General features: G+C 43.5%; 1 protein-coding gene across 1 annotated transcript; it reads right to left on the bottom strand.

Annotated features, from left to right (window-relative positions):
• On the bottom strand, window positions 1-26,336 carry LOC110501538 (T-cell surface glycoprotein CD4). Its single transcript, XM_036947997.2, is given in 11 exon segments — window positions 1-920; window positions 1,240-1,289; window positions 1,417-1,523; window positions 2,730-2,987; window positions 3,670-3,896; window positions 3,898-4,054; window positions 4,240-4,500; window positions 4,960-5,115; window positions 5,495-5,644; window positions 5,775-5,845; window positions 26,247-26,336. Coding segments are annotated over 10 exon segments (1,455 nt in total). The 5' UTR covers window positions 5,833-5,845; window positions 26,247-26,336; the 3' UTR covers window positions 1-889.
• Window positions 26,337-26,677: the final 341 nt, after the last annotated feature.

Here is a 26,677-nt window from a genome sequence, read left to right as displayed (position 1 = left end):
TCAGTCACTGCTTGTTTAATTCAATCATTTCAATGAAATCAAACATTTTATTCGACAGTCCTATAACACAACAACAATAACCCCTGTATTTTCTCTGTTACTAATTCAAACAATTCAACAAAACTTTGGAACAAGCCTGATCACGCAGCGGTCTGCTCACACCACCTGAAACCGTGAGAAACTATAGTATTAAGACGGTTTTCCATTCTCTTAATAAAATATTCAGTAAATAATGGACTCTAAAACAGTCCTATGCAATATCCACTGAGTATACCAAAAATTTGGAACGCCTTCCTAGTATTGAGTTGCATTTTTAAAATTAAAAATTATGTTTCACTATTTTAATTTTTAGGACATTCACTCAGGAGGATGGTCCTCCCCTTCCTCCTCTGAGGAGCCTCCACTGCGATACACACAGGAAACTGTTGACTGTGAAAACCCCAAGAGTGTTGCAGTTCTTGACACAAACCGGTGCGCCTGGCACCTACTACAAGTACCCCGTTCAAAGACACTTACATTTTGTGTCTTGCCCATTCAGCATCTGAATGGCACATGCACACAACCCATGGTGAATTTAACAAGTGACATAGCTTTCACCTGGATTAACCTGGACAGTCTATGTCATGGAACAGTAATACAGTGTACAGTAATACAAAAGTGACAGTAGCTATACATATTTATATACAGTATTTGTTCAATTGTAGCTCAATCATAGGTCATAAAGCATGACAATATACACTTGTGAAATCAATGATCAAACATCACATGAAAAAATCTTCTTTCTTGCTTCTTTTGTCATTTTGGTGTTTCTTTGTGTCAGAATAGAATAGCTAAGACAAAACAGTAGACACATTGTCCATTGACAGGGATTCCGGTCTGTACAATATCTCTAGTTTCTGTAGAATCCTTTTGGTTTGGGGCTGTAACAGATGGAAACAGAATGGTTAGCACTGTAAATAACCATTCTCACACAGTATTTCTCAAATATGGGAGGTGCAACAGATAGCCCAAGGCAACAAAATGTAGTTGGCAAGAGAGGCAAAATAGTTTAGGCTTCTACCTTGAACACGTGCGTGTGTGTGTGTGTGTGTGTGTGTGTGTGTGTGTGTGTGTGTGTGTGTGTGTGTGTGTGTGTGTGTGTGTGTGTGTGTGTGTGTGTGTGTGTGTGTGTGTGTGTGTGTGTGTGTGTGTGTGTGTGTGTGTGTGAGCGCGCGTGCGTGCGCAGGAAATTACACTCACTCTTGGCAGTTGCAGAATCTGCGTTTGCCACGTCTGGGCATCATCACCCGCTGAAAACCGACAGAAACACACACAGGAAAGCTCAGTAACACTACCAACAAGACACAGCAAAATGTAAGAGATAGTGAGTACATTTTTATGCTAAAATAAATATCTGATTAAATCACCAAACTGTACCTGTCTGTGGCGTCGGATGAGGATGACAGTGAGGATGAGGAGGAGGATGAAGATGACGGCTGCGGCACAGATGGTGACCAACAGCCACACGTCCATGGGGACTCGCTCTGTCCATCAGAACAACATCAAGAGAAACAGAATCAGTATGCAAGTTCTACACTGATAACTTTACATTTACACTGATAACTTTACATTTACACTGATAACTTTACATTTACACTGATAACTTTACATTTACACAGATAACTTTACATTTACCCCAGATAACTTTACATTTACTTCAGATTTCTTTAAATTTACCCCAGATAACTTTACATTTACCCCAGATAACTTTACATTTACCCCAGATAACTTTACATTTACCCCAGATAACTTTACATTTACCCCAGATAACTTTACATTTACCCCAGATAACTTTACATTTAACCCAGATAACTTTACATTTAACCCAGATAACTTTACATTTACCCCAGATAACTTTACATTTACCCCAGATAACTTTACATTTACCCCAGATAACTTTACATTTACCCCAGATAACTTTACATTTAACCCAGATAACTTTACATTTACCCCAGATAACTTTACATTTACCCCAGATAACTTTACATTTACCCCAGGATAACTTTACATTTACCCCAGTTGGGTCGGCAGGGTAGCCTAGTGGTTAGAGAGTTAGACTAGTAACCGGAAGGTTGCAAGTTCAAACCTCCCGAGCTGACAAGGTACAAATCTGTCGTTCTGCCCCTGAACAGGCATTTAACCCACCATTCCTAGGCCGTCATTGAAAATAAGAATTTGTTCTTAACTGACTTGCCTAGTTAAATAAAGATCACTTTACATTTACACTGATAACTTTACATTTACACTGATAACTTTACATTTACACTGATAACTTTACAGCCTATCAAACCAATAAAGAAGTATTAACGTATGACAGTATGTGGTTTTCAATAAGAGTATTATAATTTTTTTAAAGTGATATATTGTATTTCTGGGTAGGCTTTACTGAAATATACCTCTATGCTCATAGCATACTGAATAGCATACCTGTAAGGTAGGTGTGCAAAGCACACATCAGAGCTTCCTTCTTTACAGGCTTATAGTACTGTCTGCTATAAGTACATTGTACTTAATTACTGTAGTAGTACTGTGGTACTATACTGTTTAAAGTGCTGCAGTAAGCATGGCCACTGACCAGTGAGGCTAATTTCACCCTAACCTCAATAGGTACAACCTAACCTCTACACACACACTCACCACACACCCTAACCACATCCTGATCATGTCACTTCCTGTTTCTCCTTTCTCACCTATCTTCAGAGTAATCTCCACTGACGTCAGCTTGGTTTTGTTCCTCCACAATTCACACCTCCATCTCCCACCATTTCCATACGTCGCTTCGGGGATGGTGAGAAGGGTGGGGTGGGGGGAGGAGTCTAAAGGGAGGAGGGAGGAGTGATGTGGTGGGATCCATTTCACTTCCAGGTCAGAGGTCAGAGGCTGGCCCAGGGTACAGGTGAGGTTGACCTCCTGACCTAAAAAGGCCACTGGACCTGGAGAGGTAAACACTGGACAGGAGAGAGAGAGCAAGAGAGAGAGAGAGAGAGAGAGCGTGAGCGAGAGTGAGACAGACAGAGAAAGAAAGAAAATTCACCTTTTTGATGTGATAAAAAGGCAGAGACAGACAAAACATTTTTTTACTTTTTTTTTACAAAAACGTGGAGAAACACATTTTTTTTGTTAGTATCCATCCAGCTGGCATATTATCCTGGCAGAGAGAAACCTCATTTTATACACTATTAAAACAAGTGGAGCCAGACAAGTGTATTATCCAATGAATTAGACACAGGTCACAATACACCGGGGACAGACTGTTCCCAATGAACGACAGAAGGAGATGAGAAAACTGTCTGGGTGCAATAAACAGAAGCATAGAAAGAAGGAGCTGCATTGCCATGACGATGGTCTGGCGGGTTTGAATGACAATGAAGGGAGAAAGAGGGAAAGAGGGATAGAGAGGGAAGAAGGGAAGGTTAGAGAGATGTCGGGAGGTACTGATTATACAATTGAGCGCTGACAAATCAAAGTGATTTGTCACTCCTCACTTTTGTAGGCAGAAAGAAGGGGGAAATAAGCAAGGGAAGAGTTAAAAGGAAGGAGGAAGGAAGGTAGCGACAAAGTTAGGAAGTAAAGAAGGTAGGAAGAAAGGAGAAGCACATTTTCTCAGGACTGCCACAAAGCTTGACTTACCCTGTAGCACCTCCACACGCATTTCTCTCTTCAGGGTGTCCCCCCTCTGGAACTCCACAGCGCAGGTGTAGTCGCCCCTGTCCCCCTCCGTCACCCCTTTCTTTGACAGGGAGAGGTTTAGATTTTTCCTCTGCAGGGCTGAGACATCCAGCCCTCTCTTCTGATTGGCCACCCAGGCTAATGGAGGCCCCGGGGAGAGGTTGACGAGGGTCTGGACGACCCCAGTGAGGGCTTGGGGTAAAGGTCCAGCGGCCTCCCTGGATGCCCTTCTCCTGGCTGTCTGACCAGGATAGAGGAAGCGGAATGGAAAAGAAACATGGCAGATGGAGAAGAGAGAGGGAGGAGACGGAGGTGTAGATAGGCTGTGGATGAGCAGGGGAGAGGTCTGAGAAGGGGAGTGAGATTGAGAGAGTGAGAGAGAGCAAGAGAGAGAGGAGAGAGAATGAGAGACAGAGATAGGAAAGGGGCAGTTTAACCTCAGTCTGAAGACATTTTACTTCTTGAGGGGAAATGATTTAATCTAGAACACCATAAACCATAATCTAGAAGACCATACAATTTAACACTTACCTATTACAGTAACAGGGGTGTTGGCATAGGCTTCCCTGCCCTGGTATGTCACCACACAGGTCCACTCTCCATTGTCTTGGCCTGTGACATTCATTACGGTCAGGCCCCCGTTATTTCCAATCTGGGAACGCTTGTCCTTGTTCAGGTCCTGTTTCTGGGGACTAAGCCATCTTCTCTGTGTCCCCTCAATTATTTCCTTTATGTCACACTTCAGATTAAGATTCTTCCCAGCCAACAGGGGAGAGACTGGCTGTACACTCACTGAGAGAGGAGAGATGGAGAGAGAGAGAAATGGAGAGAGACAGAGACAGAGAGAGAGAGAGAGAGAGAGAGAGAGAGAGAGAGCAAAGAAAGAGAGAGAGAGCGCCCAAGAGAGAGAGAGAGAGAGAAAGAGAGAGACCAAGAGAGGGAGAGAGAGAGAAAGAGAGAGAGAGAGAGAGAGAGAGAGAGAGAGAGAGACAGAGAGAGAGAGAGAGAGAGAGAGAGAAAGAAAGAGAGAGACCAAGAGAGGGAGAGAGAGAGAAAGAGAGAGAGAGAGAGAGAGAGAGAGACAGAGAGAGAGAGGAGGGGTAAACAAAGGTACATTTGCATACATGCGTGTGCAGTACTTGTTTCCCCCACATGATGGTGACAGAACACAATGTCCCCATTTCCTTCCTCATCTTTCTCATAACAGACATGAGACATAGAAATCCCTTCTCTCTATCACTCTGCACTTACCACGGGACAGTCTGAATGTGGTGATTAAGGTAATTTGTTTTGGGCTGAAATCTTTCAGTTCACATTTGAAGGATTTGAAGTCCTCCAGTCTGATTTTGTTGATGATCAGGGAGAAGTCAGTCTTGGACAGAGACAGCCTGTCTTTCCACTCTGGATCTGCATGTCAATAATCAAGTGATTAATAGTTGTAGTAGTAGTAGTAGTAGTGTGAATGAGAAATGTGTCTTCTTGCTGTCTTATATTATTCCCAACCACCTGGACACCACACAAACATATGAGAACGTGGAAGCAGCAGAGGGCTACCTGCAGAGGCAGAGCAGTAAACCTGAGCAGGTCAAGGGTTAAGTGCTCAAGAGAACAACAGTAGTAGGCACCTGATATTCTGTTTGCCAGCAACCCTCAAATTGTAAGCTAGTCAAAATCAGGTTAAAAAAAGCCAACTACCAAATACTGTTAAGCTCAATATGTTTCTGGCTCAAAAAAAATGGTCACGCTTGATTAAAGCTGGATACCCTCTCGCACTAATCTCACTCACCTATTATCTCTCGACCCTGGGCATTGCGGAATATCAAAGGTTTTTGGTCCATCCCAAAGTACCATTGTACCGTCACCTTATCTGAACCCCACTTCAATCTGGGGAGTGTGACCGTCCCTCTCACCTGACCATACACCACATCTTCAGCCCCTGAGGGAGAACACAGAAGGCAAGATATATATATACTTTACGTCCAATAGTAAGTTACCTTTACAGAAATGTATCTGTTGCTATATAATATAACATAGAGTATAAACACTCTCAGAAAATTCTCTCTTACCTGTTGAAGAGATGAACAAAGCAATAACGATGGAAAGGAATCCAGAAACATAATTCATTTTGTAGCTTCTCCTGAAAACAAAGAGCAACAAACGCTGAATAAGGCGACTTGCTATAGTCATGTATTTCCTGTCACCCAAGATCAAATACTGTGGAAACAAATCAACAGTTCACATCAAGTAGTAGCGCTTCTTCTTGGAATATAAAAGGTTAAACAATAACATCTAGCTATACCTTTTATATCCTACAGTATGACGGTATTTTGATGTCAGCAAAAACTGTCACTGAAGAGACCCAATTTCTGTTCCTCCCTTTTGTCATGTACTGTAAACGCCATCTTTTACCCATTTAAAACACACGCATTTCGATAAATTCACTGATTCACATTAAACTGATTTCATTTACTTGACTGAAATTGGAGTACATTAACCCCGACTGATTCCCATTCACATGACAGTGATTCTTGTTGTCAGAGTAAAAAAAAAAAGAGAGAGAAAGGATGGGGTTTGTGGTGGTCTCTGATTTAGAGAAGTTGAGAGACAGACAAAAAAAAGAGGAAGAACGAAGAAAGGTGGAGGGAGAGAAGCAGTAGCTTTGTGGTGGGCCTTGGTTGAGAGAGGGATGGGGGAGGAGAGAGAGGGGGCGAATGCCTGAGGCTGTGGTGGACCCTGATTTCACAAAGTGTAGATTCGTATCCATATCCTCACCTCCTCTCCTCCCCGCTCACTCACTCACACACCCCCTCCCTTCCTCCTCTATTCCACGAAAGGCGGATTTCTCCACGCTTGATGGAAGAAAAAAAAGACCACAATGGCAGTCGTACACTGGGAGTGTGGTCTATGGTAGTTGTTTATTCTGTTTTCTGTGTTGTGTGTTCATGCATGTGTGTGTGTGTACGTGTGTGTACGTGTGTGAACGTGTGTGTACGTGTGTGTGTGTGTGTGTGTGTGTGTGTGTGTGTGTGTGTGTGTGTGTGTGTGTGTGTTTTAGTCGTAGGTGTGTTGTGGGTACTGTCACAGTTTTTGTCTGAAGAATTCTGCACTCTTTTCTCTCTTTTCATCTCAATGCTTTAACCTGTGTGTGAACGGAGTACAGTCAGCTCCTGATGAATGTAACAGCTCGGGCTGTCATGACAGGGATGTGCTCTTAAAGGTAGCATAGAGTTGTCAGGAGCAATTTAAGGAACGTAATATAATCACATCCAAAGTGCTCATCAGGTTTCAACTGTATCGTGTGTTGTGTCAACTAGGCTGCAAACAATTTCACATTAGGGGATGATCATGATCTACTGAATGTAAACAATGCAGATTTACTCCACCAAACTACAAATATGTGCATTAATAAAAACACAGTTATAACTGCCGTGAGCTGGCATGTTATCCACCGTTACCGTGGAGAAGACAGAAGGGTGTCTACTGGGGAGAACTACACAACAATATACTAGTAGTAGATTGTTATCTTGGGCAAATAAAAATCAAGGATCAAGGTACTCTTTATAGTGTGTTAGAAAATGATCCTGCTACCAGGGTAAGTGCTACCATATGGGCGGCAGGTAGCCTAGCGATAAGAGCGTTGGGCCAATAACCGAAAGATTGCTAGATCGAATCCCTGAGTCGACAATGTGAAAAATCTGTCCATGTGGCCTTGAGCCAGGCACCTAACCCTAATTGATCCAGGGTGGCTGTTGACAACGGCAGACCCTGGCCGTGACCCCACTCTCTGAGGGTGTCTCAGGGGAAGTTGGGATACGCAAAAAAAACAATTCACAAATGTGAAATAGGACTAATATACAGTGCATTCGGTAAGTATTCAGATCCCTTGACTTTTTCAACATTTTGTTACGTTACAGCCTTGTTTTAAAAAAGATTCCATTGTTTTTCTCCCACATCAATCTACACACAATACCCCATAATGAAAAAGCAAACACAGGTTATTAGACATTTATGCAAAAAACAAAAAAACGAACTAAAACATCACATTTACATAAATATTCAGACCCTTTACTCAGTACTTTGTTGAAGAACCTTTGGCAGTGATTACAGCCTCGAGTCTTCTTGGGAATTATACTACAAGCTTGGCACGCCTGTAATTGAGGAGTCCAAATCAAATCAAATCAAATGTATTTGTCACATACACATGGTTAGCAGATGTTAATGCGAGGGTAGCGAAATGCTTGTGCTTCTAGTTCCGACAATGCAGTAATAACCAACGAGTAATCTAACTAACAATTCCAAAACTACTACCTTATACACACAAGTGTAAAGGGATAAATAATATGTACATAAAGATATATGAATGAGTGATGGTACAGAACGGCATAGGCAAGATGCAGGATGGTATCGAGTACAGTATATACATATGAGATGAGTATGTAAACAAAGTGTCATAGTTTAAAGTGGCTAGTGATACATGTATTACATAAAGATGCAGTAGATGATATAGAGTACAGTATATACGTAGACATATGAGATGAATAATGTAGGGTATGTACACATTATATTAAGTAGCATTGTTTAAAGTGGCTAGTGATATATTTTACATCAATTCCCATCAATTCCCATTATTAAAGTGGCTGGAGTTGAGTCAGTGTGTTGGCAGCAGCCACTCAATGTTAGTGGTGGCTGTTTAACAGTCTGATGGCCTTGAGATAGAAGCTGTTTTTCAGTCTCTCGGTCCCAGCTTTGATGCACCTGTACTGACCTCGCCTTCTGGATGATAGCGGGGTGAACAGGCAGTGGCTCGGGTGGTTGTTGTCCTTGATGATCTTTATGGCCTTCCTGTGACATCGGGTGGTGTAGGTGTCCTGGAGGGCAGGTAGTTTGCCCCCGGTGATGCGTTGTGCAGACCTCACTACCCTCTGGAGAGCCTTACAGTTGTGGGCGGAGCAGTTGCCGTACCAGGCGGTGATACAGCCCGACAGGATGCTCTCGATTGTGCATCTGTAGAAGTTTGTGAGTGCTTTTGGTGACAAGCCGAATTTCTTCAGCCTCCTGAGGTTGAAGAGGCGCTGCTGCGCCTTCTTCACGATGCTGTCTGTGTGGGTGGACCAATTCAGTTTGTCTGTGATGTGTACGCCGAGGAACTTAAAACTTACTACCCTCTCCACTACTATCCCATCGATGTGGATAGGGGGGTGTTCCCTCTGCTGTTTCCTGAAGTCCACAATCATCTCCTTAGTTTTGTTGATGTTGAGTGTGAGGTTATTTTCATGACACCACACTCCGAGGGCCCTCACCTCCTCCCTGTAGGCCGTCTCGCCGTTGTTGGTAATCAAGCCTACCACTGTTGTGTCGTCCGAAAACTTGATGATTGTGGCCACGCAGTCGTGGGTGAACAGGGAGTACAGGAGAGGGCTCAGATGCACCCTTGTGGGGCCCCAGTGTTGAGGATCAGCGGGGTGGAGATGTTGTTACCTACCCTCAACACCTGGGGGCGGCCCGTCAGGAAGTCCAGTACCCAGTTGCACAGGGCGGGGTCGAGACCCAGGGTCTCGAGCTTGATGACGAGTTTGGAGGGTACTATGGTGTTAAATGCTGAGCTGTAGTCGATGAACAGCATTCTCACATAGGTATTCCTCTTGTCCAGATGGGTTAGGGCAGTGTGCAGTGTGGTTGAGATTGCATCGTCTGTGGACCTATTTGGGCGGTAAGCAAATTGGAGTGGTTCTAGGGTGTCAGGTAGGGTGGAGGTGATATGGTCCTTGACTAGTCTCTCAAAGCACTTCATGATGACGGAAGTGAGTGCTACGGGGCGGTAGTCGTTTAGCTCAGTTACCTTAGCTTTCTTGGGAACAGGAACAATGGTGGCCCTCTTGAAGCATGTGGGAACAGCTGACTGGGATAAGGATTGATTGAATATGTCCGTAAACACACCAGCCAGCTGGTCTGCGCATGCTCCAGTTTGCAAAGTTTCTCCCATTCCTCTCTGCAGATCTGTCAGGTTGGATGGGGAGCGCCGCTGCACAGTTATTTTCAGGCATCTCCAGAGATGTTCGATCGGGTTCAAGTCTGGACTCTAGCTGAAGCCACTCCTGCATTGTCTTGGCTGTGTGCTTAGTGTTGTCCTGTTGGAAGGTGAAGCAGTCTGAGGTCCCGAGTGCTCTGGAGCAGGTTTTCATCAAGGATTTCTCTGTACTTTGCTCTGTTGATCTTTCCCTCGATCCTGACTATTCTCCCAGTCCCTGCCGCTGAAAAACATCCGCATAGCATGATTTTATTTTTACTTTATTTAACTTGGCAAGTCAGTTAAGAACAAATTCTTATTTTCAATGACGGCCTAGGAACAGTGGGTTAACTGCCTGTTCAGGGGCAGAATGACAGATTTTTACCTTGTCAGCACAGGGATTCGCTCTTGCAACCTTTCGGTTACAAGTCCAACGCTCTAACCACTAGGCTACCTGCTGCCCCTATGATTCTGTAGGGATGGTGCCAGGTTTTCTCCAGACGTGACGTTTGGCATTCAGACCAAAGAGTTCAATCTTGGTTTCATCAGACCAGAGAATCTTGTCTGAGAGTCCTTCACATCCCTTTTAACAAACTCCAAGCGGGCTGCCTTTTACTGAGGAGTGGCTTCCGTCTGGCCACTCTACCATTAAGGCCTGATTGGTGGAGTGCTGCAGAGATGGTTTTCATTCTGGAAGGTTCTCCCATCTCCATAGAGCAACTCTGGAGCTCTGTCAGAGTGACCACCTGGTTCTTGGTCACCTCCCTAACCAAGGCCCTTCTCCCCCGATTGCTCAGTTTGGCCAGGCAGCCTGCTCTAGGAAGAGTCTTGGTGGTTCCAAACTTCTTCCATTTAATGAATGATGGAGGCCACTGTGTTCTTGGGGACCTTGAATGCTGCAGAACATTTTTGGTACCTTCCCCAGATCTGTGCCACGACACAATCCTGTCTCGGATCTCTACAGACAACCTCACTGTCAAATGTGGGACCTTATCTGGACAGGTGTGTGCCTTTCCAAATCATGTCCAATCAACTGAATTTACGACAGGACCCCAATCAAGTTGTAGAAACATCTAAAAAATAATCAATGGAAATAGGATTTACCTGAGCTCAATTCTCATAGCAAAGGGTCTGAATGTAAATAAGTATTTTTTATACATTTGCAAAATGTTCTAAAAACCTGTTTTCGCTTTATCATTATGGGGTATTGTGTGTAGATTGTGGGGAAATTAATTTAATACATTTTAGAATAAGGCTGCAATGTAACAACATTTGGAAAAGGTGAAGGGGTCTGAATACTTTCCGAATGCACTGATAAGCACCCAAATAAGTATCAGCAGGTGCATGGGGAAAAATATATATATGCGGTCGTTACTGTCATGTACTGTCATGTTGTGTCTTGTCTCTGTCCTTTCCCTTCACCCTGTCTCCCTCTGCTGGTCGTTGTTAGGTTACCTTTTCTCCTCCTCTTTCCCCCAGCTGTGCCTTGTCTCCTCCTAACTACCCATTCACCCCGTTTCCCACCTGTTCCCTTTTTTCCCTCTGATTAGGTCCCTATATCTCTCTCTGTTTTTGTTCCTGTCCTTGTCGGATTCTTGTTTGTTGTGTTTCATGCCTGAACCAGACTGTCGTCATGTTTGCTGTAACCTTGTCTTGTCCTGTCGGAATCTGCCGGTCCGTCTGAGCCTACCTATGTTTGGTAATTAAAGAAGCTCTGTCTAAGTTAATTCGCTTTTGGGTCCTCATTCACGCACCGTAACAGAAGAATCCGACCAAGAATGGACCCAGCGACTTCGGATCCTCTCCACTCAGCCGTCGGGATCCAGGGAGCGATGCTAGGCAGACACGAGCAGGAAGTGTCTGCTGCTCGACATGCCGTTGAGACCCTGGCCACCCAAGTCTCCAACCTCACTGAACAGGTTCACCATCTCCGCCTCGATCCACCGGCCACTTCCAGGGCTTTCGAATCTCCGGAGCCCAGAATCAATAACCCGCCGTGTTACTCTGGGGAGCCCACTGAATGCCGCTCGTTCCTCACCCAGTGTGATATTGTGTTTTCTCTCCAGCCCAACACTTACTCCAGGAGCACTGCTCGTGTCGCCTACGTCATATCTCTCCTTATTGCACGGGCTCGTGAGTGGGGCACGGCAATCTGGGAGGCAAGGGCTGAGTGTACTAACCAGTATCAGGACTTTAAGGAGGAGATGATACGGGTTTTTGATCGATCTGTTTTTGGGGAGGAGGCTTCCAGGGCCCTGTCTTCCCTATGTCAAGGCAATCGATCCATAACAGACTACTCTATTGAGTTTCGCACTCTTGCTGTCTCCAGTGGCTGGAACGAGCCGGCCTTGCTCGCTCGTCTTCTGGAGGGTCTCCGCGCAGAGGTAAAGGATGAGATTCTCTCCCGGGAGGTTCCTTCCAGCGTGGATTCCTTGATTGAACTCGCTATTCGCATTGAGCGACGGGTTGATCTTCGTCACCGAGCTCGTGGAAAGGAGCTCGCGCTCTCCGTCGCCCCCCTCTCCGCATCACTACCATCTTCCTCTGCCGGCTCGGGTGCTGAGCCCATGCAGCTGGGAGGTATCCGCATCTCGACTAAGGAGAGGGAACGGAGAATCACCAACCGCCTCTGTCTCTATTGCGGTTCCGCTGGTCATTTTGTCACTTCATGTCCAGTAAAAGGCCAGAGCTCGTCAGTAAGCGGAGGGCTACTGGTGAGCGCTACTACTCCTGTCTCTCCTTCAAGATCCTGCACTACCTTGTCGGTCCATCTACGCTGGACCGGTTCGTCAGCTTCCTGCAGTGCCTTAATAGACTCTGGGGCGGAGGGCTGTTTTATGGACGAGACCTGGGCTCGGGAACATGACATTCCTCTCAGACAGTTAAAGGAGCCCACGGCCTTGTTCGCCCTGGATGGTAGTCCTCTCCCCCAGGATTCAGCGTGAGACGCTACCTTTAACCCTCACTGTTTCTGGTAATCATAGTGAAACCATTTCTTTTTTAATTTTTCGTTCACCTTTTACACCTGTTGTTTTGGGCCATCCCTGGCTAGTTTGTCATAATCCTTCCATTAATTGGTCTAGTAATTCTATCCTCTCCTGGAACGTCTCTTGTCATGTGAAATGTTTAATGTCTGCTATCCCTCCTGTTTCCTCTGTCTCTTCTTCACAGGAGGAGCCTGGTGATTTGACAGGGGTGCCGGAGGAATATCACGATCTGCGCACGGTGTTCAGTCGGTCCAGGGCCACCTCTCTTCCTCCACACCGGTCGTATGATTGTAGTATTGATCTCCTTCCGGGAACCACCCCCCCCCGGGGTAGACTATACTCTCTGTCGGCTCCCGAACGTAAGGCTCTCGAAGATTATTTGTCTGTAGCTCTTGACGCCGGTACCATAGTCCCCTCCTCCTCTCCCGCCGGAGCGGGGGTTTTTTTTGTCAAGAAGAAGGACGGGTCTCTGCGCCCCTGCATAGATTATCGAGGGCTGAATGACATAACAGTGAAGAATCGTTATCCGCTTCCTCTTATGTCTTCAGCCTTCGAGATCCTGCAGGGAGCCAGGTTTTTCACTAAGTTGGACCTTCGTAACGCTTACCATCTCGTGCGCATCAGGGAGGGGGACGAGTGGAAGACGGCGTTTAACACTCCGTTAGGGCACTTTGAATACCGGGTTCTTCCTTTCGGCCTCGCTAACGCTCCAGCTGTCTTTCAGGCATTAGTCAATGATGTCCTGAGAGACATGCTGAACATCTTTGTTTTCGTTTACCTTGACGATATCCTGATTTTTTCACCGTCACTCCAGATTCATGTTCAGCACGTTCGACGTGTCCTCCAGCGCCTTTTAGAGAATTGTCTTTTTGTGAAGGCTGAGAAGTGCACTTTTCATGCCTCCTCCGTCACATTTCTCGGTTCTGTTATTTCCGCTGAAGGCATTAAGATGGATCCCGCTAAGGTCCAAGCTGTCATTGATTGGCCCGTCCCTAAGTCACGCGTCGAGCTGCAGCGCTTTCTCGGCTTCGCGAACTTCTATCGTCGTTTCATCCGTAATTTCGGTCAGGTGGCAGCTCCTCTCACAGCCCTTACTTCTGTCAAGACGTGCTTTAAGTGGTCCGTTTCCGCCCAGGGAGCTTTTGATCTCCTCAAGAATCGTTTTACATCCGCTCCTATCCTTGTTACACCTGACGTCTCTAGACAGTTCGTTGTCGAGGTTGACGCGTCAGAGGTGGGCGTGGGAGCCATTCTTTCTCAGCGCTCCCTCTCTGACGACAAGGTCCACCCATGCGCGTATTTTTCTCATCGCCTGTCGCCGTCGGAACGTAACTATGATGTGGGTAACCGCGAACTGCTCGCCATCCGGTTAGCCCTAGGCGAATGGCGACAGTGGTTGGAGGGGGCGACCGTTCCTTTTGTCGTTTGGACTGACCATAGGAACCTTGAGTACATCCGTTCTGCCAAACGACTTAATGCGCGTCAGGCGCGTTGGGCGCTGTTTTTCGCTCGTTTCGAGTTCGTGATTTCTTATCGTCCGGGCTCTAAGAACACCAAGCCTGATGCTTTGTCTCGTCTCTTCAGTTCTTCAGTAGCCTCCACTGACCCCGAGGGGATTCTCCCTGAGGGGCGTGTTGTCGGGTTGACTGTCTGGGGAATTGAGAGGCAGGTAAAACAAGCGCTCACTCACACTCCGTCGCCGCGCGCTTGTCCTAGGAACCTTCTTTTCGTTCCCGTTCCTACTCGTCTGGCCGTTCTTCAGTGGGCTCACTCTGCCAAGTTAGCCGGCCACCCTGGCGTTCGGGGTACGCTTGCTTCCATTCGCCAGCGTTTTTGGTGGCCCACCCGGGAGCATGACACGCGTCGTTTCGTGGCTGCTTGTTCGGTCTGCGCGCAGACTAAGTCCGGTAACTCTCCTCCTGCCGGCCGTCTCAGGCCGCTTCCTATTCCCTCTCGACCGTGGTCTCACATCGCCTTAGATTTTGTCACCGGACTGCCTTCGTCAGCGGGGAAGACTGTTATTCTTACGGTTGTCGATAGGTTCTCTAAGGCGGCTCATTTCATTCCCCTTGCTAAGCTTCCTTCTGCTAAAGAGACGGCACAAATCATCATCGAGAATGTTTTCAGAATTCATGGCCTTCCGTCAGACGTCGTTTCGGACAGAGGTCCGCAATTCACGTCTCAATTTTGGAGGGAGTTTTGCCGTTTGATTGGGGCTTCCGTCAGTCTCTCTTCCGGCTTTCACCCCCAGTCTAACGGTCAAGCAGAACGGGCCAATCAGACTATTGGTCGCATCTTACGCAGTCTTTCTTTTCGTAACCCTGCGTCTTGGTCAGAACAGCTCCCCTGGGCAGAATACGCCCACAACTCGCTTCCTTCGTCTGCGACCGGGCTATCTCCTTTTCAGAGTAGCCTCGGGTACCAGCCTCCGCTGTTCTCATCTCAGTTCGCCGAGTCCAGCGTCCCCTCCGCTCAGGCTTTTGTCCAACGTTGCGAGCGCACCTGGAAGAGGGTCAGGTCTGCACTTTGCCGTTATAGGACGCAGACTGTGAGGGCTGCTAATAAGCGTAGAACTAAGAGTCCTAGATATTGTCGCGGTCAGAGAGTTTGGCTCTCCACTCAGAACCTTCCCCTTAAGACGGCTTCTCGCAAGTTGACCCCGCGGTTCATTGGTCCGTTCCGTATTTCTCGGGTCATTAATCCTGTCGCAGTTCGACTTCTTCTTCCGCGATACCTTCGTCGCGTCCACCCGGTCTTCCATGTCTCCTGCATCAAGCCCGTCCTTCGCGCCCCCGCTCGTCTTCCCCCCCCCCCCCCCCATCCTTGTCGAGGGCGCACCCATCTACAGGGTCCGTAGAATTTTGGACATGCGTCCTCGGGGCCGTGGTCACCAGTACCTCGTAGATTGGGAGGGGTACGGTCCTGAGGAGAGGAGTTGGGTTCCCTCTCGGGACGTGCTGGACCGTGCGCTGATCGAGGATTTCCTCCGTTGCCGCCAGGTTTCCTCCTCGAGTGCGCCAGGAGGCGCTCGGTGAGTGGGGGGGTACTGTCATGTACTGTCATGTTGTGTCTTGTCTCTGTCCTTTCCCTTCACCCTGTCTCCCTCTGCTGGTCGTTGTTAGGTTACCTTTTCTCCTCCTCTTTCCCCCAGCTGTGCCTTGTCTCCTCCTAACTACCCATTCACCCCGTTTCCCACCTGTTCCCTTTTTTCCCTCTGATTAGGTCCCTATATCTCTCTCTGTTTTTGTTCCTGTCCTTGTCGGATTCTTGTTTGTTGTGTTTCATGCCTGAACCAGACTGTCGTCATGTTTGCTGTAACCTTGTCTTGTCCTGTCGGAATCTGCCGGTCCGTCTGAGCCTACCTATGTTTGGTAATTAAAGAAGCTCTGTCTAAGTTAATTCGCTTTTGGGTCCTCATTCACGCACCGTAACAGTTACGGACCCAGATGAAGGTTTATTGAAACCATAAAAATAAAATAGCAATGTGCTGGAGTTTTCCTTTTTATTTATTAACCTGACTCTTCATAATATGAAAATGCCTTTATTTAAGTGGCATAAAAAGATTCTAAAAAGCTTGGAGGCATTTAGACTTTTTGGCCTTTGTCAAGATGCCGAAACTCATCTTGGCCTTCGTCGTTCCGATCTCTTTTCATGACAACCTCACCTCACCATTCTACTTCATCTCCTGCTACTAAAGGACAGGGGAATGTGTCTCCCTTTTGCCTTTCTCTTTATAAAAATTACTTTACATGTTTTTAAGATAAATGTTAGATAGAGATTTCAGGTAGTTTGTGTAACTAAAATGTTATTTAATTCAGGCCAGCTGTTAGGCCTATGTTAATTGTTGTAGTACAGTACAATACAATATGATGAGATAAAATATGTTTTGAGAAATGTTTTGAAATATCTGTGTAGGTCATTCCTCACCTCTGAACTTTGTAAGACTTATCTGCCCGTTGAGGTTGGTAACGGCAGTGGGATATGAGACAAGTAGTGAGGTTCTGGAGGAAGAGGAAGTATAGAGCTATATAGAAGCGATAGAGGGAGCAAGACAGAGGACAGCAAGACAGAGAGAGAGGGAGGACGAGTGATAGAGAGAGAGGAAGAGAGAGAGATAGAGAGAGAGAGAGAGAGAGAGAGAGAGAGAGAGAGAGAGAGAGAGAGAGAGAGAGAGAGAGATCGCACCTGAACAGTTAACCCAGAAAAGCAGATGATCGTGTCTGTGGTCAGGGCGGAGGTTAAACAGCAAAAAGAGAGAGGGGGATGTGAAGGGGAAGGGAGGGGGAGGGAGGACAGGATACATCTATGTAAAAAGGTGAAGGAATAATCTTACAGAATTGTCTCCCATTTTAAGAGAGTGGAACTCTGATACTGATCCCTGCAATTTGATTGTACACAGTACAAAACATATGATGGAGTGTAAAATCGGACTAAATCATTCTTCCCCACAGAGCTTATCAGTATAAGTAATATGAGTATAATTGTTGAACCTTTATGACTTGTATGTGAGGTGTGTATAGCCATGTCACATCTGTAAACCAGGGGCTTGAATTTCAATGGGACCAGATAGGCCTAGCACAAAGAGGAGTGTCTTTCGGTGTGAGAGCATCAGCTCAGAGAGAGCCTTTACAGTACATTAAAAAGTCATCATGAAATGTCTGCGAAACGTGGTAAAATACAATGGCAATGAAACCATGAAATGTCTATTTACCGGGGTAGCACGACAGGTAAACCCATCGGTGGACAAATGCGTTGGGTTGACTGCCATTTCAACATTTATCTGAAACGCACTTGTTACCTCTCTTATTCTAATTTAAGGTTAAGTTAACAGGTTTTACTTTACTGTGAATGCAAAGCGGGCATACGCTTATAGGACAGCATGTAACATTTGATGAAAGTGCAATAAATTGTGACAAATATTCTGCATTCACTAATGCAGAAGAAACCCACATATGTTTTCTCTGTAAATATAGTTGATTTAGACACTCGGTGGTCTACTACGAGCAGTCATAACAATGATTAATAGAGTTATTACATCAATACTTTCACATTGGGATACCACAAAACAATGATCATAGAGTGCTATTATACCATATTACGTCTAGCATCTCAGTTAACATCCTTTTCTATACTTACGTTCGGCGGATAGCATCGAGAGTCCCTCGCCAATGACGAAGAGCCAGGCGGAAATGTTGATTTTCAGAGAAACAACATTGCTTTTAAACCCTGTTGCACCTCCCTCACTACTGATTGGTCTAAAAGGAATCAGGAAATGTACAGTTATTGGTCAGGTGCATTAAGACCAAAGCAGTGATATTTTTAATTGGCTGAAGAAAGGGTGGATTATGTTAGCAAAAGTTTTCGCTAGCGTTTTAGCGCAGTAACAACCGGTAATAACAAAATAGGCCACATAATAGTTATTATTTGAACCATTATTATTATATTCATTGTTGTTATCATCATCGTCAATATTATTCTAACCCACATGTCAACAATAGTTAGTCAATTTGATGTACTTCTGCCAGTCGTTGTTCACCTTATATTGCTTCGCTCGGGCCATAAAATTACAAATGTTTTACTCATCCACAGGTTTCATCTACATTAGACAGAACATAAATCAGCAGAGAGAAACAAGCAATCTATTAACACACACAAATACGTATCTCTGTTGTTTCATTGTAGATAACCAAACTACAGTTTAAACATGAAACTGGGTGCCTGCAGCACATGTTTATTGAATCATTAAAATGAAATATGAAATATACAAAGTTTAACAAAGCATCACATTTAAGAGCTTATAATAATGCTTTGCTAAAGCTTCATCAAAAAAGCTGACCACTGAAAGACAAATGGACCTGGCCAATTCATCTGTGGTACTGAACCCTTGAAAAAGATAACACCATATTTAGCAGGATCCATTTTGAAAGCGCATAATCCATCCTTATTCTAATGACCACCATCAGACCATTTTTGGTTATTTGAGAAATGTAATCATTATCCCACAAACACATGCTCAGATTTGTAGCCTATATTTCCACACATGAACAAGTGAATAATTTAAAGAAGAATTCATCTTTCATGTGATTTGGTTGATTGTTTTTTTGTTGGTAAAAGCAACACGGTAACGTCACAAGATTGGGTACATGAATAAGAGCAGTTGAACGTAGACTATGTAATTCATTGAAATGACCATGGAACAGCAGGAACTATTGTAGATTGCATCTTTAAATGTTCCCACAGATTTGATGCGACTGTACCAGTACGCTACGTATTTAACATTGACCATATAGTCATGCTATTGTTACTCATAATCAGACATACACATTGAACAATGTATTCAATGATATTCAATTTCCTACCCAGAGTCACAATGTTTACAAGATAATAAAATGACTTCATACCTCTTCACAATGATTCCAAACTCATGTATATAACTCAAAATGTGTAATTCATAACACAATTGGTGCCCCGTGTGAGGAGCATCCCTTACACAATTTGTGCCCCGTGTGAGGGCAATCTCCATCAGTACGAACCTCATCCCACATTGAGAATAACAATGATCTATTCTAGTAAATCAATGTCAAGTTCGGTTCATGTATTAAGCTATGTAAAATTCACCACTAGGCAAATTTTGTGGTGCACAATTTCGAAAAGAAAGAGTTGAGATAACTGAAATACATAAATGACACAAATGGTCAAGTATGATTTACCAATAACAGAAATGTTCTTTCAAATACAAAAAATTGCAAAGAGTCATGCATAATCATTCATCGATGCTACCTCAAAGTTGAAAAAATGTACTAAATGTAATAGAGTGAATTGAAGCTTGATGGCACTTTTCTGTTTCACTCTACAACTATGATTGAATGTTTTACTAAGTTCAATATAAAACCCATAGCAATTGCAACACCCTTGAATCTAGTGCGTACCCTATTTGATAACTTTAAAAAAAAGCCTAGCAGGTTCTAACCGTTGTCTTGGGTGAAGAAACACCTGTGTTCACGTCACATGTGCCTCTCCATGCTGTATATACCCTCCTTAGTACATAGCTTTGCAGAAAGTGGGATCATGTGTGCACTCAAAACTACAGTAGAATCCCAGAACCCCATATACCACCTGTTAATCTATGTGTCCCGAACTACCTGCATTACAAGTTACTGTATATGAAACTAACTCTTAGAGCTGAAGTTTAGAGATAAAGTTGAGATGTGCTCGCGTAACTTGTCCACCACGTAAAGGCATTTCAAGACTTGTCTTGGTGAAGACATGACAGCCTAAAAGTCAACAACAAAAAGTATCCAACGTTCAATCCAATTGTTTTTGATTTTCAATAGTATGTTGGCTTTACGGTGTCGTTATGGGAAAGAGAACATGGGCGCCAGGTAGCCTAGCGATTAAGAGTGTTGGGCCCGTAACTGACAGATCGCTGGTTCAAATCGCTGAGCCGACTAGGTGAAAATTCTGTCGATGTGCCCTTGAGCAAAAGCATTTAGCTCTAATTGCTCCTGTAAGTCACTCTGGATAAGAGAGTCTACTAAATGACACACAAAAAAACTGTCTAACCGTTCAAGACCATCTTCTAAGTTAAATACATTGGCAAGGACAAAAAGGTTGATCTGACAAAGGTTCACAATGTGTTTGTACATTTGAGTGTGGGCAAGAAGTATCATAGTGTTTTCTAACGAGAACCTGTTTTCTATCTAGCTCCATGAAATGTGTGTGTTTGACTACAAATTAGGCCACTAAAGCCATTTTTCAACTGAAGAGTTACCTGTACTAGAGAAACACTGCTCAGGTGGTTTGGAGACAAGAACCACAACAAGCAACAAACAAACAAGTCACTCACGTCTCATCTCTCTCTGATGTTTGCATTCTTTCGTGCTCTCTTTGTCTGCCGTGCTCTGTTCTGAGATGAGCTGAAAAAAGGGTTGATCACTCCCGGTCTCTGAATTATCCCCTACTTGGGCCTTCCGGTGGGACTTTAGAATGCTGCATGTATAAAGGTCTTGATAACGGTTTTACTAACTCTCTACGCATCAATACAGAAGTTAGGCGTAGGACCTCTGACGGAAATGTACTGGTTCAAGGACATCATCATCCTCACTCAAAAAATGTGAAAGACTGCAAAACCAGTTCAAAGCTCAAATACAGTAAGATATGTTATGCATTGACCCATAGAAATACACGTTGTCTCAGATTCCCAAACATTCAAAGTTTGTTGTAGTTATATTTGCTGATGCAGCATGGGAATGAGAAAAAGTTGTAAAAAATTGACCAAAAAATATCCTGTGGAAAACACCTGAAAGTGAGGACTCCCTCGTTAGTCAGAGACCTAGCGATTTGAAGGTGTTGTGCCACACACCACACAAAGTCATTACCGAAAAAGAGAATGAGAGATAGTGTGGGGGGTAGGGATAAAAGAGGGGGTGATTGGTTTTTCGAGACATCCCTGATTCTTCTTATGATGTTCCCCTCTTTCCTATAGATTGGGTATCTCTCACTCTCTCTCTCTCTCTCTCTCTCTCTCTCTCTCTCTCTCTCTCTCTCTCTCTCTCTTTAACTCATAGGGTGTTTGATGGTCCATTAGACCACTGGATCTCCATATTTGATACGAAAGGCAGTCGAACTGAGACACGAAGAGAGCTGTGACCAAGACAGATAGGGAGGTACCTGGCACGGTTCCCTTTGCTTTCTGTCACTTTCAATCATACATACATGAACTCAGTTGTTTTCTTGTGTTTAAAGAAATAACAGTTAAATGTCAGGGGGAAGAGAGGCTAAGAATAGCAGATATGTGACATTTTGTGAAATGATTGTGAAAACACCTTTTTTTGCAATACACAATTCATGTCAGGTAAACTTGTTCAAGGCCTTTTGAAACCCCTGTGTTGTGTAACTGCCTCCGTTAGCCCAGAGAGTTTGTTTATCTGTTTATCTCTTTCTCTTTCTCTTTCTCTACTATCCCCATGGTCTGCATGCTTTGATGTTTTCATACCGTAAAATGCTATGATTCATTTTATGTAAGTGTCCTGCTTGAAAACAACTTACCCCAATGTATGTACTTACTCCAACTCGATGTATGTACTTACTCCAACTCAATGTATGTATTTACTCCAACTCAATGTATGTACTTACTCCAACTCAATGTATGTATTTACTCCAACTCAATGTATGTACTTACTCCAACTCAATGTATGTATTTACTCCAACTCAATGTATGTACTTACTCCAACTCAATGTATGTATTTACTCCAACTCAATGTATGTACTTACTCCAACTCAATGTATGTACTTACTCCAACTCAATGTATGTACTTACTCCAACTCAATGTATGTACTTACTCCAACTCAATGTATGTACTTACTCCAACTCGATGTATGTTAAGTGCACAGTAAAGTGTTTAAATCAAGGCAATTCATGTCTAACTGTCTGTATTTGAACATATCCTAGAGAGCTTTTAGCTCTCTGCAGGTGAAGAAGGAAAAGGTCACATGACTGAAACATGACTGAAACATCATAGTAATGAAACAATTGTCAAAATAATTTAGCATTAGGTATTTTTAGCAAACCACATTGAACACTTGTTGTGAATCAGGTGAAATTATATTTTGTCATGAAAACCTTGTCATAAGCTGACTGACGTATGTTTGCTGGAATTAAAAACGACAACCCAAGTGGAAATACAAGAGGGAGGACCAAATGTCAAACACAAAATCTCAGTCTTGCTTTGAATGGAGAAAACTGATCAACAGAGAGAGAGAGAGAGAGAGAGAGAGAGAGAGAGAGAGAGAGAGAGAGAGAGAGAGAGAGGGGGAGAGAGAGAGAGAGAGAGAGAGAGAGAGAGAGAGAGAAAGAAAGAAAGAGCAATTAGTCATGTTTATGAAAGTCTGAACGAGGGAATCCTTGTATCTCATTATGAAAAATTATCCCTCGCTTGCACAGTATTGGAAACATGAGATTATTTCTAGAGTGACTTTAACCAAAGGAAGCACCTGCCTCAGCCTGAATGTCTGTTCTCAATTTTTTCAATGCACCTGCAAGAGAGGACCAAATATATATATATATTTCATAACAAAATATGTATGTTAAGACTATATTCCTTTACTTTTGTGTTCATAGGCATCCACCCATTCCTTTAATAGGCCATAGTTGTCAGTAGTGTTCATCAGTACTCAAGTATACTGTACGTGTCGTAACAGTAAACTACACCAGTAGCTTAAACTACACAAATTTCAAATGACTGAAACCAGTACAGGTTAGTGTTAATGTAATATACTTTACAACACTGCAGCTTAGGCCCAACATAAGATACAAGGAACCCAAACCAATGAAATGCAAGTAAAATATTCTAAACAGAATATGTGAATAATATCAGAATATCTGAATGGTGCATAGTGTTGCTTTGTACAATACTGTGCTGATTAGCTGACGTGTTGGATTAAAATGTGGGGTGAATACTATAGCATTGAATGTATTCACAATCAAGTCATACCGTAAATCCACAGAATGATGTACATTTACTCACTACACTGGGTGATGTGCAGATCCAAGTACAATGTACACCATTTGAAAAATAGTGCTTTATGAAAAGTACATCTCTGTTTGAGTATACTATTGTGAATGACGTTTTCACAATTACATTTGCTGGGATTTGCAGCCCTGGGGTTAAATACATCTGGACTGAAAACTGCACCAATTTGATTGTTCTCAATATCGTATTCTATCGGAAACATTTTATAATAATGAATTTTAAGGTCTGCCTAAATTGCTTACCTTCATTGTTACGCAGTTAGTTGACCCTGAAGTAAATACGCGTGCATCATTTTCTGTTCTTGATCTACACTGTATCTGACTACAAGAATGTGTAAATATGTGTTAAGAAATACATTCATTAGTGACATATCATGATTTACAACCAAGTAATAGTTTATTAGCTATTTAGCGGATCTTTAAATAAAGTGTTACAATAATATATATATATATATATATATATATATATATATATACATAATTATAATCCACTGATGTGTTTTGAGCTTGACTAAATATCATCTGTCAGGATTATAGCTATTCAATTGTAGTAGATACTGTGTAGTAGCAACTGAATACCTATCATTTTGGCTGCTTTGTTATCAGCACAAGCTGGGATGTTTCCTGTTGTTCAACGGACATTTAAATGAATGATATACCCATCCGATGAATGCTTCGTTTTCATTTGAGTTTTAGTAAACAATCGTATAAATGTATATCTTGGAAATATCATATCGATCTCAGGGACGGACCTCTCCTGGCATCCATTTGGAACGAAACAAACACTTAAGACTGTGACAGTGACATATTGTGATTGCCTTGGACAGGCACATGACTATAATGTTGTGTTCGTTCACATGACCATCCTCACGTTCCTTAACATTTAAAATAAAAAAATGTAGTGATTGAGTTTGCGGACCGTCTCGAGCAGACCTAACCATTATTTTCCAAAGGACAGTGAAAAATACTACCCTTCGGGGTTGGGCTCAATTCCATTTCAATTCAGTCAAATCGGGATGGAAACTGAAATTCCCAATCCAATTCCAATTTTACTCAACGCTTCTATATGTGACTGAATTCGATTTGAATCCTTGCTACTTGTATCACTGCTACTTGTTTCCCAAATGATATGTAAAGGAGGGACCCACTGGTGAACTGTATCCAATTCCTACTTGACCGCAGCTAAAGTCTGTGCTACTGCCAGAAAGACAATTCAAACAGCTTTGGGTGGGACATGACCCAAAGACGTTCATGTATCATGTCTCTCTTGCCACAGTTGCTGTTGTTTCCTTGGCCTCGGTACCTCATCAATAGACAGGACTTGTAAACGCTCCTCAGCAGTACTGAGACGTACATATATGTGTATACATTACACCTTACAAACACATAGAACTTGACAAAACTCCAGTGCCGTTAGGGTTAGGGTTAGGGTTAAACTTCATTTCTTGATGGTGGATATTATATCCAATCTCCTCCAGAGGACTTGTGGGTCTTTATATTAAGCGACTCGCGGTTACAACAGGTCAAATACTCAATCTTGCATTAGTTCTCTGATCACAAGAGCGCAGCCTAGTAGGAGTTACATCTTCTCTTTACCCTCTGGACGCACACAGGTAACTTCTGGGAATAATTCCGTTCTTCACAATAAAGGCCTTAAAAGAGGTCAGTAATAATGACTCGATAGTACTATACAAAAACCGAGGCTACACTATTGGTACAGTACGAGTACATGTTTTACCAGATATATATGGCATACCCAATGCAAATGTTACTACGATCCCATGCTGCTATTGCGAACACACTTGTTATTGTCACAGAGAGCCTAGGCTAGAATAGGACCTAATCAGAGTAGATATACAGCAAGTTGACATCTCTGCATACACTGTAGGCTGAACAATAGTCACACCCATTAGTGCATTTACTCACACCAAACACTGACTTCAAAGCAATCATAGAATTTACACCAAATAGCATCTGGCCAGCCATCACCCAATACTATCAACATGCCTGAAAAAGACCGTATTCAACACGTTATTACATTGCAACTCTGGAAGCATCTAAAGAAGGTGTGAGAATGGTTTAAATCACTATGGTAGGGAATGGCGACAGTGTAAGATCCCTTACGGGTCTCCTAGCATCGTAACAGGCCTACCTAGGCAAGGTTTGTTACACAGTCCCTTCCCTTCGGGAGAACGTGTCCCCACGCTTCACTATACCAATACCCTCTCTGACGGCCCCCAAGGCAACATCCCACATCCCACTAATTTTTGCAAATGGCAACAATGTAATGCCCCTTGTGGGTCTCAAACCTAGGTCTTCCAGCCTGTAGGCAAGACCTGCTAACCACTGTACCAATAACAGTTAACTCCTTTTTGAGGGGATTGTAAACACAGTATATTCTACATAACCTGCATGTGTCAATTCTGTTGGATGTAGCCTACATACACTCAACCCGTTATTGTTAATAATCCGTCATATCTTCCGATATATATGGTTCCAGCAGTCACGGTCGGGACACAAAGCATACAACTATCTAAGCTCCTGCATTTGAAAAGAATATATACATGTACTGTATCTCAGGCAATTGTCCAGGTACAGATGGCCATGTGGGTGGAAAGGCCATACACTCGTTTACAGTTACGTCAGGATCATATTGCGAAATATTGGCAGGTATTTCACAAGTCCATGTTTGTTTGTTTGTTGCTGTTCTAAAACCTCCCTGCAACACATACGATTCCACCAACATCGTATTATTAGAAGCTGTGTCTTTTTGTCAGTGTCAATTGTGCCACCAGAGAATATACGATTGATAAAAGTTTATATGGCTCTGGGTACCACTCATCCATAGCTATGTATTCCTTTAGTCCAATGTTATTAGAATTCTTAGTACTAGCACAGTGAATTAACTATTGTTTTTTTCCCTAGATAACAATTTGCCTCTACATTATCCTCAGTCTGACAAATCCATCTTTATCATAAGTGTGAAAAACACATATAGTAATGCTGTACTCACCAGTCTGATGCTCCCAGTGCAGAGATGAGATCAGGTCTGACATCACTCAAACTGTACTCACTGTTACACACAGGGAGACAGGAAGCTAGAATGCACTATAAGGTCCCCTCTGATCTTCTCACTGGTGCCTTCTGTGTTACATGCATGCACGTGTACACACACACACACACACACACACACACACAGAGTGGTGTAAAGTACTTAAGTAAAAATACTTAAAAGTCGTTTTTTGGGGTATCTGTACTTTACTATTTATATTTTTGACAACTTTTACTTTTACTTCACTATATTTTCCCTGACACCCAAAAGTACCAGGACAATGGTCCAATTGACGCACTTATTGAGACAACATCCCTGGTCATGTCTATTGCCTCTGATCTGGCGGACTCACTAAGCACACACTAACCACGCTTCTTTTGTAAAGGATTGAG

Source organism: Oncorhynchus mykiss, chromosome 2 (assembly GCF_057628025.1).
Source record: "Oncorhynchus mykiss isolate SJ-2025 chromosome 2, ASM5762802v1, whole genome shotgun sequence".
Lineage (NCBI taxonomy): Eukaryota > Metazoa > Chordata > Actinopteri > Salmoniformes > Salmonidae > Oncorhynchus > Oncorhynchus mykiss.
This window is presented reverse-complemented; position numbering and strand designations above follow the sequence as displayed.